The sequence below is a fragment of the Apteryx mantelli genome, chromosome 1 (assembly GCF_036417845.1).
Source record: "Apteryx mantelli isolate bAptMan1 chromosome 1, bAptMan1.hap1, whole genome shotgun sequence".
Lineage (NCBI taxonomy): Eukaryota > Metazoa > Chordata > Aves > Apterygiformes > Apterygidae > Apteryx > Apteryx mantelli.
Window position 1 is genome coordinate 118,032,715 of NC_089978.1, and position 14,705 is coordinate 118,047,419.

General features: G+C 38.3%; 1 protein-coding gene across 2 annotated transcripts; it reads left to right on the forward strand.

Moving 5' to 3' along the window:
- Positions 1-306: 306 nt before the first annotated feature.
- CHMP2B (charged multivesicular body protein 2B) lies at positions 307-11,988 on the forward strand. 2 transcript variants are annotated; one of them, XM_067299901.1, is made up of 6 exons: positions 307-418; positions 2,938-3,029; positions 5,961-6,155; positions 8,698-8,800; positions 9,871-9,977; positions 10,134-11,988. In XM_067299901.1, exons 1-6 carry the CDS (start codon positions 385-387, stop codon positions 10,245-10,247), a joined length of 645 nt encoding a protein of 214 aa, XP_067156002.1. In that variant the 5' UTR covers positions 307-384; the 3' UTR covers positions 10,248-11,988. The 2 variants fall into 2 exon arrangements, with proteins under 2 accessions (XP_067156002.1, XP_067156008.1); XM_067299907.1 differs by lacking the exon at positions 307-418 and adding an exon at positions 3,939-4,052 and having other exon boundaries at positions 2,960-3,029.
- Positions 11,989-14,705: the final 2,717 nt, after the last annotated feature.

Here is a 14,705-nt window from a genome sequence, read left to right on the forward strand (position 1 = left end):
TACTGCGAGAGCGGTTTAAGTAAGCCGCACCGAGCAATACCTTTTTATTTATTTATTTATTTATTTTTATTTACTTATTTATTGGGGGGGGGTGCCAAATTACGCCGCCACCACCCGGGGCGCTACGAGACGCAGCTCCTCCGGGGAACTGGAAGGCAGCACCGAGAACACCCGGGCGGCGGCGGCGCTCGCACCCGCGGCGGGAGGCGGAGGCGGCCGGCGGCGAGCGAGACCCGGCCCAGCCCAGCCCCGGCCCCGCCCCGCCCCGCCCCTTCGCGGCGGGGAGGCGGAGCGGGGCGGGCCTGCGCGGCGCCGCCGCTTCCTGGTCACCTGAGGAGCGGGAAGGAGCCCGCGGCGGCGGCGGCTCAGGGTCCGGCTGCCGCCATGGCCTCACTCTTCAAGAAGAAGACGGTGGACGGTGAGCGGGGCCCCGGGGGGAGGCAGCGGCGGCTCCCGGCCCTTTTATGGCCCCGGCAGCGGGCGCCCGGGCCTGCGCCCGGCCCCGCGCCCGGCCCCGGCCCCGCGGCGGAGCGGGGCGGCGGGAAGCAGCAGGGCTGAGCCCGGGGCCGTGAGTCACCCGGGGAGGCGTCGCCGGGTTGGCGCGTCCGCCGACGCGAGGCCGCCGGAGCCGGCTCACCGCGCCGCCGCCGCGCGTCCCGCCCTGCTCCCTCCGGTCCTGGGCCCGGCCCGGCCCGGCCGCGGGGGCAGGAGCCCCGCAGCCGCCGGGGCATCGCCCGTCGGGTTACGCGGGTCCTCGCTCCAGAGCCGCTCGCCGAGCGCGGCCTTGCGCGGCCACCAGTTGCGTCCCCTCGAGCGAGGATGCGCGTTTCCCGCTGGCGGCTTCGCACCTCTGCTGCAAAACCCGGAGGGAGGGAGGGAGGGAGACGGCACCAGTCTTCTGTGACCAATGCGGATGACAGCAGCCCGGTCAAGCCCTGCTGGGTGGCTCTTGCCCGACCAGTTTTCAGAGGTGCCTCCTCCGCGCCCTGGTGCGTGGAGGTCCCGTGCCGCACGGGAACGCCTGTCGCCAAAAGGCTGCCTCAGAAGCATCCCATCCTCTTAACTCCATTGGAGTAAACCTAGGAATTCGGTCCTTGCCTTGTTTCTCTGTGATGACTGATACAAGTTCTCACCTTTTCCCTCATTTGCAGGAGAAAAAAAAAAAAAAAAAAAAAAAATGGCCTGTAATTGCAGGTAGTTGTCATCTTCAGTTTATTGCTACCCATAGTTGAAGCCACTGTGTGAGAGCAGAAACATGTGTTGTGCAAACCCTTATCGTCTCCTGTTGTAATTACAGTTCTGGTTTCCCATTGTCTTTAAGTTTGTACTTCCCAAGCTTTTCTGCACTAAGGGATTTCTGCATGGTTATTTTAGTTACAGAAGACAGTCTTGTACCTAACTCTGTTACATTTTTTTTCTTTCATTTTCATACGTGCAGCTATGCAAGTAATATACATTTATCTCCCCTTAAAATTACTTGCCTGTAGCATTGTTTTCAGAATCATTTCCACTGTTGCTTTGCTGGTCTGAAGAACACAATTTTATGTTCTGTATCACCTTTCAGCTCTTCATTAATGTCCACTGAAAAGCATACATTTCCTGCAGATGTTGTGCATGTAGTTCTGGGAGCAGTAGTAGCACTATAAAAAGAAATCGCTTTTTCAGTATTAGTGTTTGTTTGCAATAGCAGTTTATTAGGCTGAAAACTATTCATGGGGGGGGTGTCATATATATGTCTTCCTCTTTAAAATGCCACTGAAGTTTTGGGGCTTTCAGCTGGAACCCATTAAGGCTGAAGTAATTTCAGCCATGGATGTTTTGCAGTATCTCTAATTGTATGGGAAAGAAGAATGGTAATTCCTCTTTTCTGTTTCTAGAAAAATTGGCGCTAGCCTTAAGAAATGAAAAGGATGGCTACAGTTTCTACAATTTATCCTTCATGGTTTCATTTCTCGTAGTAACTCAACCTTTTTGGATATATTTTTCACATGTTACAAACTCCATAAATAAAGTAGCAATGCCCTGCCATGATGTTACTTCTGTGTATTAGAAACACCCAAAGCACTTGCTGTAAAGCCTAACAAAAGTTGAAGGCAACTAGAGTGATTGATGCCTATATTGTAAATAATAGTTGCATTTAATAAGTGGGTCTTACCAATAAATAATTTATTAAATAACAGAGTGGAAAAAACTCCTATGAGGGATGATACATTTCACCTGACAGACTGTGTTCAAGCTTCTGCTTGCTGTGTCGGTTGTCAGGAAACATAAAGGTCTCCATTTTCATACTTAAACATTTCTAGGGATCTGCTAATGGAAAAGGTTTGAAAACCATGGCTTTATAGTCTGACTTGAACTTGAGCCATGCTTTTGTGGAGGAGAAAAATCTCCATTGAGCCAGAGTAAGGACAGTGAAAAGCAGGATCCAGGACTTGCATCTAGAAGTATCTTCGTGATTTTCAGGGACTCAGTAACTCCTTAACTGTTCTGTGATCTCAGATAAAAGGTTTCTTCAGCTGACCTCCCTGTTGTAGTTGGGCCTGATTTGCTGAGGAGATCTGAGCTCATAGGGAATATATTATTGCCAAGTTATGGTTGAAACTTGTAGAAAAGTGTGCGTACCTAATCCTTACTGTGTGATTAAGGCCCTTGCTATGGTGCAACGAAACATGTGAAGACAAATGCTTTTTTTTTTTTTTTTGGTTACTGAATAGGGTCTATATTGTTGAAACACAGTAACAGTGCATATGCAAAAATAAATTTTGTCAGCATTCATATATTTGAAATGCCAGGACTTAGTAATACTACTGATAGCTGACTGTTCATTCTGAATGAAAGCAAACTGCCCAACATACTGCATGTCTGCAGAATGCTCAGCAGACCAAATGTTTATGCAGTACTGAAAACTTTTCTCAGCTATAAATATTTTCTTTCCAGATATTATAAAGGAGCAGAATCGAGAGTTAAGAGGTACACAGAGGGCTATTACCAGAGACAGAGCAGCACTTGAAAAACAGGAAAAACAACTGGTAAGTAGAGCAGAGAATGTTATTTTACTCTTTAAAAACAGAAAAAAACCCTCACAGAAAACTTGCAAAGTGCTAAGGTATGACTCAATGTATAACTGAATCCTGAAAAATTTGTCTTCCCCCAAATCCGCATTTGACTTCTCAGTATTAAAATTGTGCATGTCAGTAAGCGTTGGAAAAAAATTTACCATCTAAAAGTGATTTTCAATCTTTAACATAGGAAAAGCCAGAACCAATGCTTTTTGATTAAAGAACTACATTCATTTTTTTTTCCTCCATCCTTAGCATTCCCTATCCTTCAGGTGGTTATTTTGTTTTCTAAAAGGTTTATAAGTCAATGGTCTAGTAGTGGAAAAACTAACAGAAGTGTTCAATGCTGTCATATGTTACCATGATCCTTCAGCAGAGGAAAGTACTTGAAACTCCACAAGGTATTCTTTTCATTCTTGTAGACTTCCCTGTAACTATCTGCCTAAATTAAGATTTATATAAAACTTCGTGTATGTGAGCTATCAAGTATTCAGTGAATGGATGCTGCACCAGTGTGGCAGTATAACTGGATAAATTGATGTAGCAGATGGTATGTTTTGATGTATGAAGACATGCTCAGACTGTGGGAAAAGCTATGCAAATCCAGTCACTGTTTCAGTTGCTACTAATGTGTTGTTTGATAGAAGGTCACATGAATATCAGAATTTGGGAATAAGATTCAAGAAGCTCAGAGATGAGTTATTTCTTTAAGCCTTGAACATATAAGACGTAATAGGTTACTAGTAGATAAGGCATTTTTCAGAATGAAATATCCTGACTCTGGAAAAACCTTCATTTTCGTGAAGACTCACGTTGAAGTTTTGATAACTCATGACAGAAAATTGTTTCAGATATGCTGACATTCTATTTTTGTTGTAGAAATGGGGATAAAGAAAATCGTAAGGAGAAATATGTCTTTGTAGAAGTTAAAATCCACTGCTAGGGAAGGGAGAACCAATGGACAACAAATACAGATTTTCAAAAGTAGATCAGGTGAGAAAGGACAGAGAGCTTGCCAGTCAATCTCAGAACATTTTGTTATGTTCTTTCCACAGAAAGAACATCCTTCTTAACTAGGAGATACTACTCCAAGAGAACTTTGTTATATTAATCCTATGTGTAAAAATACCTTACTAAATTATGCAGACAGTTCTGTTTCAGTTCAGTAACCTCATATGACTGTATGAATTTTGATTTTTCAGAAAAATGTAACTTCCTTGAATGTTTGCACCAAATATCTCAAAAGCAAATAATATATGGCAGCTCGCTGTCCAAATTCTTCTTAATTAAGAATAAAATCATCTATGTAAAGGCTTTTAATTCCTCTGCCACAATTGTCTGCAATGATTTAGCAATGGTTGATGTTGGTTTGTATTTCACTTTGAGAGTGGGTTTATAAATACTAATTAGATGTTTCATCTCAGTAAGAAAATCATTATTTTCTAGTGTTAGCTGTTAGAATGATAGTGTGCAAACAAATCCTTCCTATCCTTCACAATATTTGAGGTATGGAAAACTATATTTTTGGCATGCTATAGAAATTTGTTTTTGTGGTCTCTGTGAACTAGTTACAAAGGAGACAGCTTTGCATATATTTCAGGGCTGTAATATTTGAATAATCTCATGCTCCTTGCTTGCTGATCTGCACTTCCTTAGGTTAAAAATAATATTTATGACGCATCCCTTCAGAAGTTACGGCCTCTCGGAAAACACCATATCCCAGTGCAATCTCTATAGTATTAATCATGATCTTTCACAGTAGTAAAGCTAATGCAATAGGTCAGTTTACACTTCCCTTTGAACATGACTGTCTTGTGTATTCTGGTGACCAGCACTTGCCTTTTCAGAGCAACATACCTACTTTATAGTGCAGTTTTCTGGACTACCGGTGCAGGTGAAGAAAGTGAAGCATCTGTGTTCTTGTAGCAAGTATATTCCCCTCAAGAAATACAGTGCTGTTCTTAAATGCTCTTTTTAGTTAATGGCAAAGTCAAATGCATGATCAGCCATAGATGAAGAAGTGTGTTACTATGGTAAGTTCTCCTTAAAAAGGCTAAAAAGGAAAAATGGTTAGGAAAGTTTACATTATGAAGTCACAGATCAAAATGCATACTTTGAAAAATCCCAGTTAACAGAATTGTTCATTTCAAACTTTCTCATGATATCTCCAGGCTAAATAGCTTACTATTTCTCCCTGTATCAATAAATAAGTCTGCTTTTTGCAAGCAGGCAGCGTCCAGCTTAAGGTTTAAGATGCACAATTAGCACATCTTGTTGTAGACAAATTGGACTGCTTTTATTTTGTGTCAAACTGAGTCCAGCTACATTATGTGGACAAACAGAGCCTTTAATTATTGCCCATCTAGTTTTATCTAATTTGTCCTCAAAAAGGTTGTGAGATTCTCTCTAAATTAAAAAAAGTGTTTAACAGAACCTACAGATTCCCCAGTTATTCCTTGGGTGATACTGGTTGATTGCCAGTAGAGTAAAGCCAATGAATGCAAAAATCTAAGACTAGAGTCATGGCCCTAGTAGTTAGCTGCCCTTAATAGTTTCTTCAATTTTTTTGAAGTGTTACTCCATATCTAGATATGGAATTGAAAGTTCACATATGTTCATGTATAACATGACGTTGAAAAAGTTGACGCACGGTCTTTTGGGGAATTCTTTACTATCGTACTGTAATTCCTTTTTTTTTCCTGGTGGGAGCAAATATTCATTTCTTTTACTAGAGACCCCTGCTAGAAAAGCAAGGAAGAATATTCATGTAACTTTACAAGTGTCTTGAAAAACAAGAGGATAGTTAACTTCTGGAATTTTATTAGAGTGCTAAGGCTTAATTATAGAATCTTTGTGTGAATGAAATATCTGTGGAATTAATCTTAAACCTTTTTTTAATAGGAACTAGAAATAAAGAAAATGGCTAAGACGGGCAACAAAGAAGCCTGTAAAGTTCTAGCAAAACAGCTTGTGCAACTTCGAAAGCAGAAAAATCGAACGTATGCTGTTAGCTCTAAAGTTACCTCTATGTCAACTCAAACAAAGGTGATGAACTCTCAGATGAAGATGGCAGGAGCTATGTCAACTACAGCAAAAGTAAGATGTTACAAGATAAATTATTTTACGTTAGAAAGCAACTTAAGGTTATGCTTGCAAAAGTGAAGTTGTATTATTTTGTATAAGATCATTGAAGGGATAAAATGTATTGCTTAATAAATGGCAATGAAGATATGGTAGGAAAGTGTAATTTGATTCATGTATGAAATTTTCATCTAGTCAGTCCTGCCGGTTAATACCTAATTAAGCATATCTTCTTGGGTTAGACATCTGGTAAATGCTTGCATGATTTAAAACTAAATGTAATGCCAGTGGAAGAACTCTTTTAGTAGACAAAGAAAAAAAAAAGTCATTGTGCAATGTCTTGCCTATAGAACTTGTCACAAGCAATTTTTATTGGGAAAAATTAAAGTAGAGCATGCTGCATCCAGAAATCAAGGCAGTGTGTCACTGTAGCTTTCTAGTTTGTATGAAAAGTAAGGCATTGGTTACCAGCTTACATTTCTAAATAAATTTAATCTGGAATTCCCTTTCATTCTCACTCTCTGCACTATAAGGAAAGAGTATTGCATTATTTTTCTCACAAATCTCATCTCATAAAGGCTTCTGAAAAATCTCAGGTATCTGAGTTAATTGCAGACTTTTTCCTATTTCCCTGAATCCCTTTTGGCAAGCTGGATTGTTCAGCTGAAAGCGTAGAATACAGAATTAGCGCACATTATAAGAAAGTTATACTTTTATCATAGTCTGAGCTACATTCAGTTATGCACCAAGTAAATCCAGTAATGTAATGCAAATTAAGGCAGAAAGTAATTACTCCTAGGACTTTTCTGTCAGGTTTCTTTTAGGAGCAATAAGTTGACAAATATCAACTGTTCAGTGATACCAAGCTGTGGCTCTGCAGCAAGCTTCCCATCTTCCAGGGCTAGCCCACAAAGAGGTGGCTTGTCTGACTATGCAACTGGTCAAGCTAAATAACTTGTGACCTTACTCAACGTTCCTATAACAGTCTTACATGTGAATAAGTTGATCTTTTTAATTATTACGTGGTTGACTTGTTCTTTCTTGGCTCTTTTTCAGTGAGATGCCTCAGATTAAATGTCTTAAAACCAAACTTTCACAAACTAATCATGGAGAGAAAGTCAGTAGAAATATTAAATAAAAATCAAACCAGAATTCAGAAAAGTGGTGCTTTCTGAAACACAGAAGGTACTTCCATGGACTATTTTGGCTAATGTTATTGGAGAGGAAAGAGTTAGATTATTTTGGTCACTTTTAAAGTAAACATTTTTTCTCTTATCACAGAAAGCTTGGAAAAGAAAAGATCTTCAGCAGGATAATTTTGAAGCTTAAAAATTGTCCTGTCTCATACAGCCATCAGTGAAAAATAAATGCTATCAGTTGCCTCAACAGTCAGGGCAAATACATGAATGTGAAGCTTTCAAAATACTATCTGTGTACTTCTTAGAATGTCTGGCATTAATTTTGCATATAGTAAAAACCCAGTGAATAGTCTCCTGGTTTTTATTCATGCATCTCACCTTCATTTTCTAAAGATATATAAATTCTGTACCAGTTCAGTGCAAATTTTTTTCTGATATCTATCTATAATTTTAGTAAAAGAAATCCAAAACACTGATGTCCTCTAAGTGCAGAACTTTTTTTTTTTAATTCAAATGATGTGAATATGAACACAATGCTTGAAATTCAAGTAATAATAGAAGCTTAATACATTGAGTTTAAACAAAATCAAAAACAAAATCAGAAGTCCTTCTACAATGCTTCTAGAAAGTCAGTAGTGGCCGTACTAGCTTGATAGCATCCCTTTTCAATTAACCAACTCTTCATCTTCCCAAAGATGGTTTTATTTTCCATTTAAACTGCTCATGTATATATTTAGTTTTTGGCATGCCATGAGAGAGAGAGTAGCTCGCTTTTTAGAACAGGAGAAGGAAATGTTAAATACCAGTGGCTGCAAAGGCAGTGCTGCATACTTATGGTAAAACCAGTGAATTTTATTAGATTGTGGCAGAAGTATCCCTACCCAGTACAAAGGTTCAGCCTAAGCTAATAAATACTTCCTGAACACTTTGACACTTGCTTTTCAGAGAAAACTCATTTTTTCCATGAAATTATAGGATAAAGAAACAATAGGTAATTTAATGTCTGTCCTCTAGTGGTGGTTGAAATAAATGTTCCTTACTGAATAAAAAAACTGCAGCCCTTTATCTTTTTAAAATATATAGCTTACAAGTTAGGAAATTCTGTCCCATTCTTTTTATTAAGATCAGGCAGATTTTCCTGATATAGGGCTAGGAAAAGGGGGGCAGTGCAAAAAGGATGCATACATTTAAAAGCATACCTATTATCGTAGTAAATGGCAATATTTCTTAATAGGTGCTGATTGTACTTACTGATCCTTCACATATGCACAGTTTTTACAGAATGTAAGAGGGCAAGGAAGGCCAAGCTTGGTCTGAAGTTTTTCTATTAGAAAAGTCTTATTCCTTCTGTGTGCATATATTGGCCTTTACTTATGTCTCACTGTATGATTAATATTAAACATTTTTAATATTGTTAGACAATGCAAGCAGTTAACAAGAAAATGGACCCACAGAAGACACTGCAAACTATGCAGAATTTCCAGAAGGAAAATATGAAGATGGAAATGACTGAAGAAATGAGTAAGTTCTGCATTGCAGTGAGTAGCTAGCTTCAGGCCACAGCGGTCTTGAAGGGTTAGAACCAGCCTAGAAATACTGCCATGATTACAATTACAATTAATGAGATTATTGACAGTAAGTGAAGAGCAAACAAAACAATGTGTCTGTGCAAGAATGCTGCTTTAGGCTTTCTAGTAGCAATAGATACAATAGCAATAGATAAATCTATTCCCTCCCATCAGCATGCAAAACACCCGTCATACATCTAGAAAGAACCTACTGGAAGGAGAGGGCTCGATACTGGTTCAAAACTTTGTCGGCATAACTAATAAGGGGACTTGAAAAATTGCTTTTTGTGGCTATTAGTTCTGTTGGTATTTTCTGTTCAGGGAATGAACATTTCAATTTGAGTTTAATTTAGAGATTACTGATCATCTCAGCTTTGTATATGTGGTGGTAGAGGATGTGTACGTGTGTGTCTCTCCTTTTTTTAATTTAAACCACAAACTACTTTTCTGGAGGGCAAGGAGAAGGAATCTTTTTTTTGTTTTGTTTTTGCTGATTGCATCTGTCAACTAAGTCATACGGAACTTCCTGGTGCTGCTACCCTTCCCATCCCTGCCACTGTGTTGGCCCCAGTAGGTAGCATGGATTCAAAATAGTATTGTTGAGCAAGACATGAACAACTCAACAGCTCAGAATTGCATTTTTTTTTAATTCAGAAATTAGCTGAGTAATTAACAGTTTTGTAATGTGTTTGGAGGAAAAAGAGGGATTTTTTTGGAACTGTAGGACTTAAAAAAAAAAAAAAAAAAAAAGTTAAATCAAGGGGAAAGATAAAGCAACTGAATAACTTTGGTGGAACCAAGCATTTTATAAAAGCAGTCATGCCTTATTTGGTTGTTCCTCTAGCTTTGTTCACATGCTTTGCAAAGCAGAGATAAGAAAAGTTCTCCTTTATACAGGCTCTTTGTCTTGGTATCTTATTCAGTGGTATTATTGCTGCATTCTGGGAAAGTAGAAGGATGGTACTCAGTTATTTTTCTAATCTTTTCACATAATGTAATGTGGATTTTCATTTTTCTTCCAAGTTAATGATACTCTGGATGATATTTTTGATGCGTCAGATGAAGAGGAAGAAAGCCAGGATATTGTTAACCAAGTGCTTGATGAGATTGGAATCGAAATCTCTGGAAAGGTATCGGGATTTTTACTCAGTTCCTATGCTTCTTCCTCTTCATTCCTTTTTTTAAATAGTTTATTCTAGAAACCTTTATTTTAAAGTCCTATTGTAGAAGTCAGGTTGTCACAACGCATACTCTTTTGACTAAAGAAAACTTTTGTCGTCTTCTAGATGGCCAAAGCTCCATCAGCTGCCAGAAGCTTACCGTCTGCATCGACATCAAAAGGTGCTACTATTTCAGATGAAGAGATTGAACGGCAGCTCAAAGCTTTGGGAGTGGATTAGCTTGATGGCCATATACAGTCTGCCTTCTACTTATTCAGCTGCAGACATGTAAAAGTGCAAATATTCTTTCAATGCAACTGATGCCTAGGAAAACTCTGAAGCTTCAGAAATGACAACTTGAAGTTGATACTGGGGAGGAAGAAGCAGAGAATACTTTGAATCAATTGACAGGGAGAACTACCTTTGCTGTGTCCATTGCATGCAGTCTTTTTAAGCACTGGACCAAATAGGGATCTAGTTCTGATGACGCATTCATTTATACCTGATCTGAATATGACCTCTGAGTTCAAGGTTTTCTTCTTATCTCAGTTCCTTATATATCTTTAGAATTGGCTGTTCTGCAGCTGGTGGTGATGTCTCCTAGGACAGCACCTATATAAAATATATCATTTTTATGAAACCAACACTAGAAAAACTTAGTCTGTCATCTTAGCACAAATGAAACTTTACCTTTGCTTTTAGTTGAAAAATATTTTATTTTGATGAGAAATAGCCTTGAAGGTCTAGTAAATTTAGGCAAAAAGAAAAAGCATTTTACATACTTCTTCCTTTCACATTTCTGTAGTGTATTTATTTGAGTTGATAAAGTAATAGCTGATTGTTCATTTTGCTGAATGGCAAGGATACAGTCCTTGTGCAGTTAATTTTACTGGAAGAGGATTCAAATTTGTTAGTGAATTTTGTTGCATGAAAGGCACTGACTAAAGTTTATTGTACTGTAACATAGCTAGTTTCAACAGAATTGCTGTGCCTTTATGTATATAAATCTTGTACCCTTGTGACTTTTTCAGAAAGAGTCTTTGAGAGGTGAGTAAACTATGAATAAGATAGTTTTCACAAAACGCTATGAGAGCTCTGTGTACACTTGATAGGACTTGGTACAAAAGTTCAAAAATGCACTTGTTCAGAAATGCCACTTGCATACTTGCAAAAAGGACATTTGCCTGAAACATTTGTATATATTTTACAGTATTTCTTAATGGGAAATAACTGTCTGTGATTGTATTATTTACTAAGATGCAATTGATCACATTGATAAGCTAAATCTAAATTTTTGTCATGAGAACAATTTTTGATGATACATGATAATTACTTGTCTAAGCACTATAATAAAACTGTTCTGGTTCTGTGAGGGGTTTTTCTGTGGTCTCTGAACTGCCTCAGCATGACAATAGCTTTAAGTGCAATACATATGGCTAAAGAAGTGAGAACTGTTGATACTCTAAATAGATGACAAAGTCTGAGAATGCAGTTCCCAGTTAAAATTTTGGAATGGTGTAAAGCTCCTCAGCCCTCACTCTGCTGGAGAATATTTGCCCCTGAGTTGTGCTGATTTAGCAGGGCCACTCCTTGAAGCATAACAACAAAATCATCCTGGCTTTAAGGGAAAAGCAAAATACCTCCCAAACTAGAACCAGGATAACTGGGGAGGGACAAACTTCTCAAAGAGACTTTGCTGCTAGAAAAAGTGTAGCAGAAATCCATAACCTCTATTAATCTGTCATCACACCATCTGCTTTTTAGGATTGATGTCAGCAGAAAAAGAAAAAACACAGGTGAGCCTTTGTCTGGGTTTTGCCATAGAAATCCAGGTGCTCTTCCTCCTTGGAGGAAGTAAGGGCCAAACTATGAATCTGTGAGGCAGTGGGTAGGAATGTGTAACTTCATATATTGCATACATCTGATATGAGTTTGGGGTTTGTTTGTTTGGGGTTTTTTTACCTTTTTTTTTTTTTTTTTTGTAAAAATCTAATAAAAGCCTTTTTATTCCACAATGACTCTGTCCTCTGTAGGGTTAGTCTTATACATCATCTTTCTTTGCACTTCTGCTAGATCTGATTTGGGTCCTGAAGCTGACTTTGTAGCTTCCATAAGAATTTTGATCTAATTACCACTTTTGGTTTTGGGTAATTTTTAAGGTAGTTCTGTTCCTCAGGCTCTAGCGCTATAAGATTTGAAACTTTATACCAGCTCTGCTACCTTCCTCAGTATTTCTCCTTTCCTTGCCTACCAAAGTGTTAAAATACAAGCTTAAAGCAACACAAAGCCCCAGCAGCTCAGGTCAGAGAATGGGCCAATCTGGAATCCTAATCATTATCCTGGGTTTTTTTGTTTGTTTGTTTGGCTTGAGCTGTAGAGCAGTGTAGTATTCATTGAAGTTACTTGTGGGCCTTTGACTTAAATTCAACATTCAGCAAAGACTTTGTGATCAAATTCACATCTCCTACCTGTAACTGGATGACCAGGTACTGCTGTTAGGCATTGAACAAGAAACCATAATGTGTAGTTAGGTATACAATGTTACTGATTTTATTTTGGTTGAACACCAAGTTTTGTGTTCCTTTTTAATGAAGTGTGCACTTTATCCTTTTAATCACTGTTAAAATCAGGCATAACACTATTATGAGTCCTTTCCTTTTTCTGTGAGATCTTTGAAGACTAGTAATAAAGGCATTAGTATTTGGTGTCAGTAAGAATATTGAACTAGAGCCACAGTTAATATCTATCCAGTGTTTCTGAAAACAGTTATCTTTTAAGTAAGTCCTGCAGCTCTAATCTCCATAAGGTACAAAGATCTTTCAGTAGCAGAGCAAGTGTTGTAGGTTTGCAGGCATCACTTGTATTTCAATCATAGTATTTTGTATCTATGACCCAAATTGCATCCACTTCTAAAAAACAGCTTCCTTTTAAATCACTCTTGGTGGAGTAAATAAAATATATTTGATTCTCAAACTCCTTTATCCTTGCTGACACCTTAACAGCAGCCAAATGCGGAACTCTTCCATCCAAGAGCAACTTGATTGTTAATATGCCTAAAAATGGCTGCACTGGGACAGACCAAGGTTCAGCTCACCCAGAATCCTTCTCCATAAACAGATGCCCAGGGAAATATGAGAACAAGATAAGCATAGATGATTCTTATCCTGATATCTCTTCCAGCCTCTGTTTTCTGTTTAGGGGATTTCCAGTTTCTGTCTATACAACAACTTTGAATAGCTTTCTCATCTGTGAGATTGTCCATGTAAATAAACATGCAACTTTTTGGAAGAAGGGAAATCACAACTTTACTATAAGCCTGCTCTTGGATTAACTATTGCAGCATGCTAGAATGAATAGGCATATCAGCATGATACACAACTAAATAAAGCAAAGTATTACCAAAACTACAAACTGTTACTTGGAATACCATATGCAAAAAGGAATACTTTATTTGAGGGAGCAGGGAAAGGACAGGCTCACAGCATTTTAAGAAGCCTTTTATAATCAACAAAATAACTTAGAATATAAATAAAATTTATATATGACAGTAGTTTTGACATACATAACACTAGATTACATAACATAAGTACACAGAGACATGTCACCACATTCATTGAATGCTAATCTTTTAAACTGTATCTTTTATCCTTTTGAAAAGTTCATGATCTGTCAATACAGCATGTGACTGGTGAAGTCTAATGCTTAGTCTTACTCTGCTGTAACGAGCTACACTAGTGATGAGAACAGTTTAAATACAGCACATAGCATAATTTCTTCCCTTTGAATTATTAAATTGAAGACTTCTAAATTAAGGGGCTATAACAATGCGATTCAGCCATAAAAATGTATTTTCTTAATCCAGGAGCCTAGTTTCCATAGCTGAATATGCCTGTGGTCACTATAATAGCTGTCAGAGATAATTTAACGTACACTAGAGTGAGAACACTTAACTTGTACACACTGTTTCAAAGCGATCTTGAACATAACATCACTTTGCTTTCCGTGGGCCTATTATCTAGACATTTTCTAAATCATCAGGTCTGTTTTATTGAAAAATAAAATTTATCTATCATCTGGTGATTACCACTTCTATGTACTCTCTTAATTTCAGTCCTGGGAAAACAGTCTAAAATACATATATGGTAATGGGATATTTTAATAACACTGAGCGAGGCTGATGAAATGGCTTGGTAATCTATCCCTGGTGAGTACTAAAGTCATTAATCTAGTTCCTCGATGTCTGTCTTTCTGATAGGTGGAGCTCTGGCACTGTTTTTTGCCTGATTTTTTCTCTAGCCTAGGAGGTGGGAAATAAGGGATTATTTTTAGTTAGCGGGGTGTAAGAGAGTGGGAGTTCACAGTGCAATAAGTTCTTTGTGTGGATACTTATTTCAGAGCACAAGGGCCTTCTTTTTGTAGCTTAATGCACTATATCTTTGGTATAAGTGTGTCCGCACATGGATTTAATCAGGAAAAATACAGCACAGAGAAAGCCCTAAGTAATAAAAACCCTGATAAATCTCTAGGTTTTTGCCTCAAACCACTGAGTTTTAGGCTAACACAAGGTAAATTGTATCCTAATTTTTATAACTAAACCTAGCCAAATCAAACCTTAAGACATATAAAAAATTAACAACAATTGCCTTTGGTAACTAGAATAAAAGGAATGTCACTTCTACTTGGTGTCTATTTAAGGCA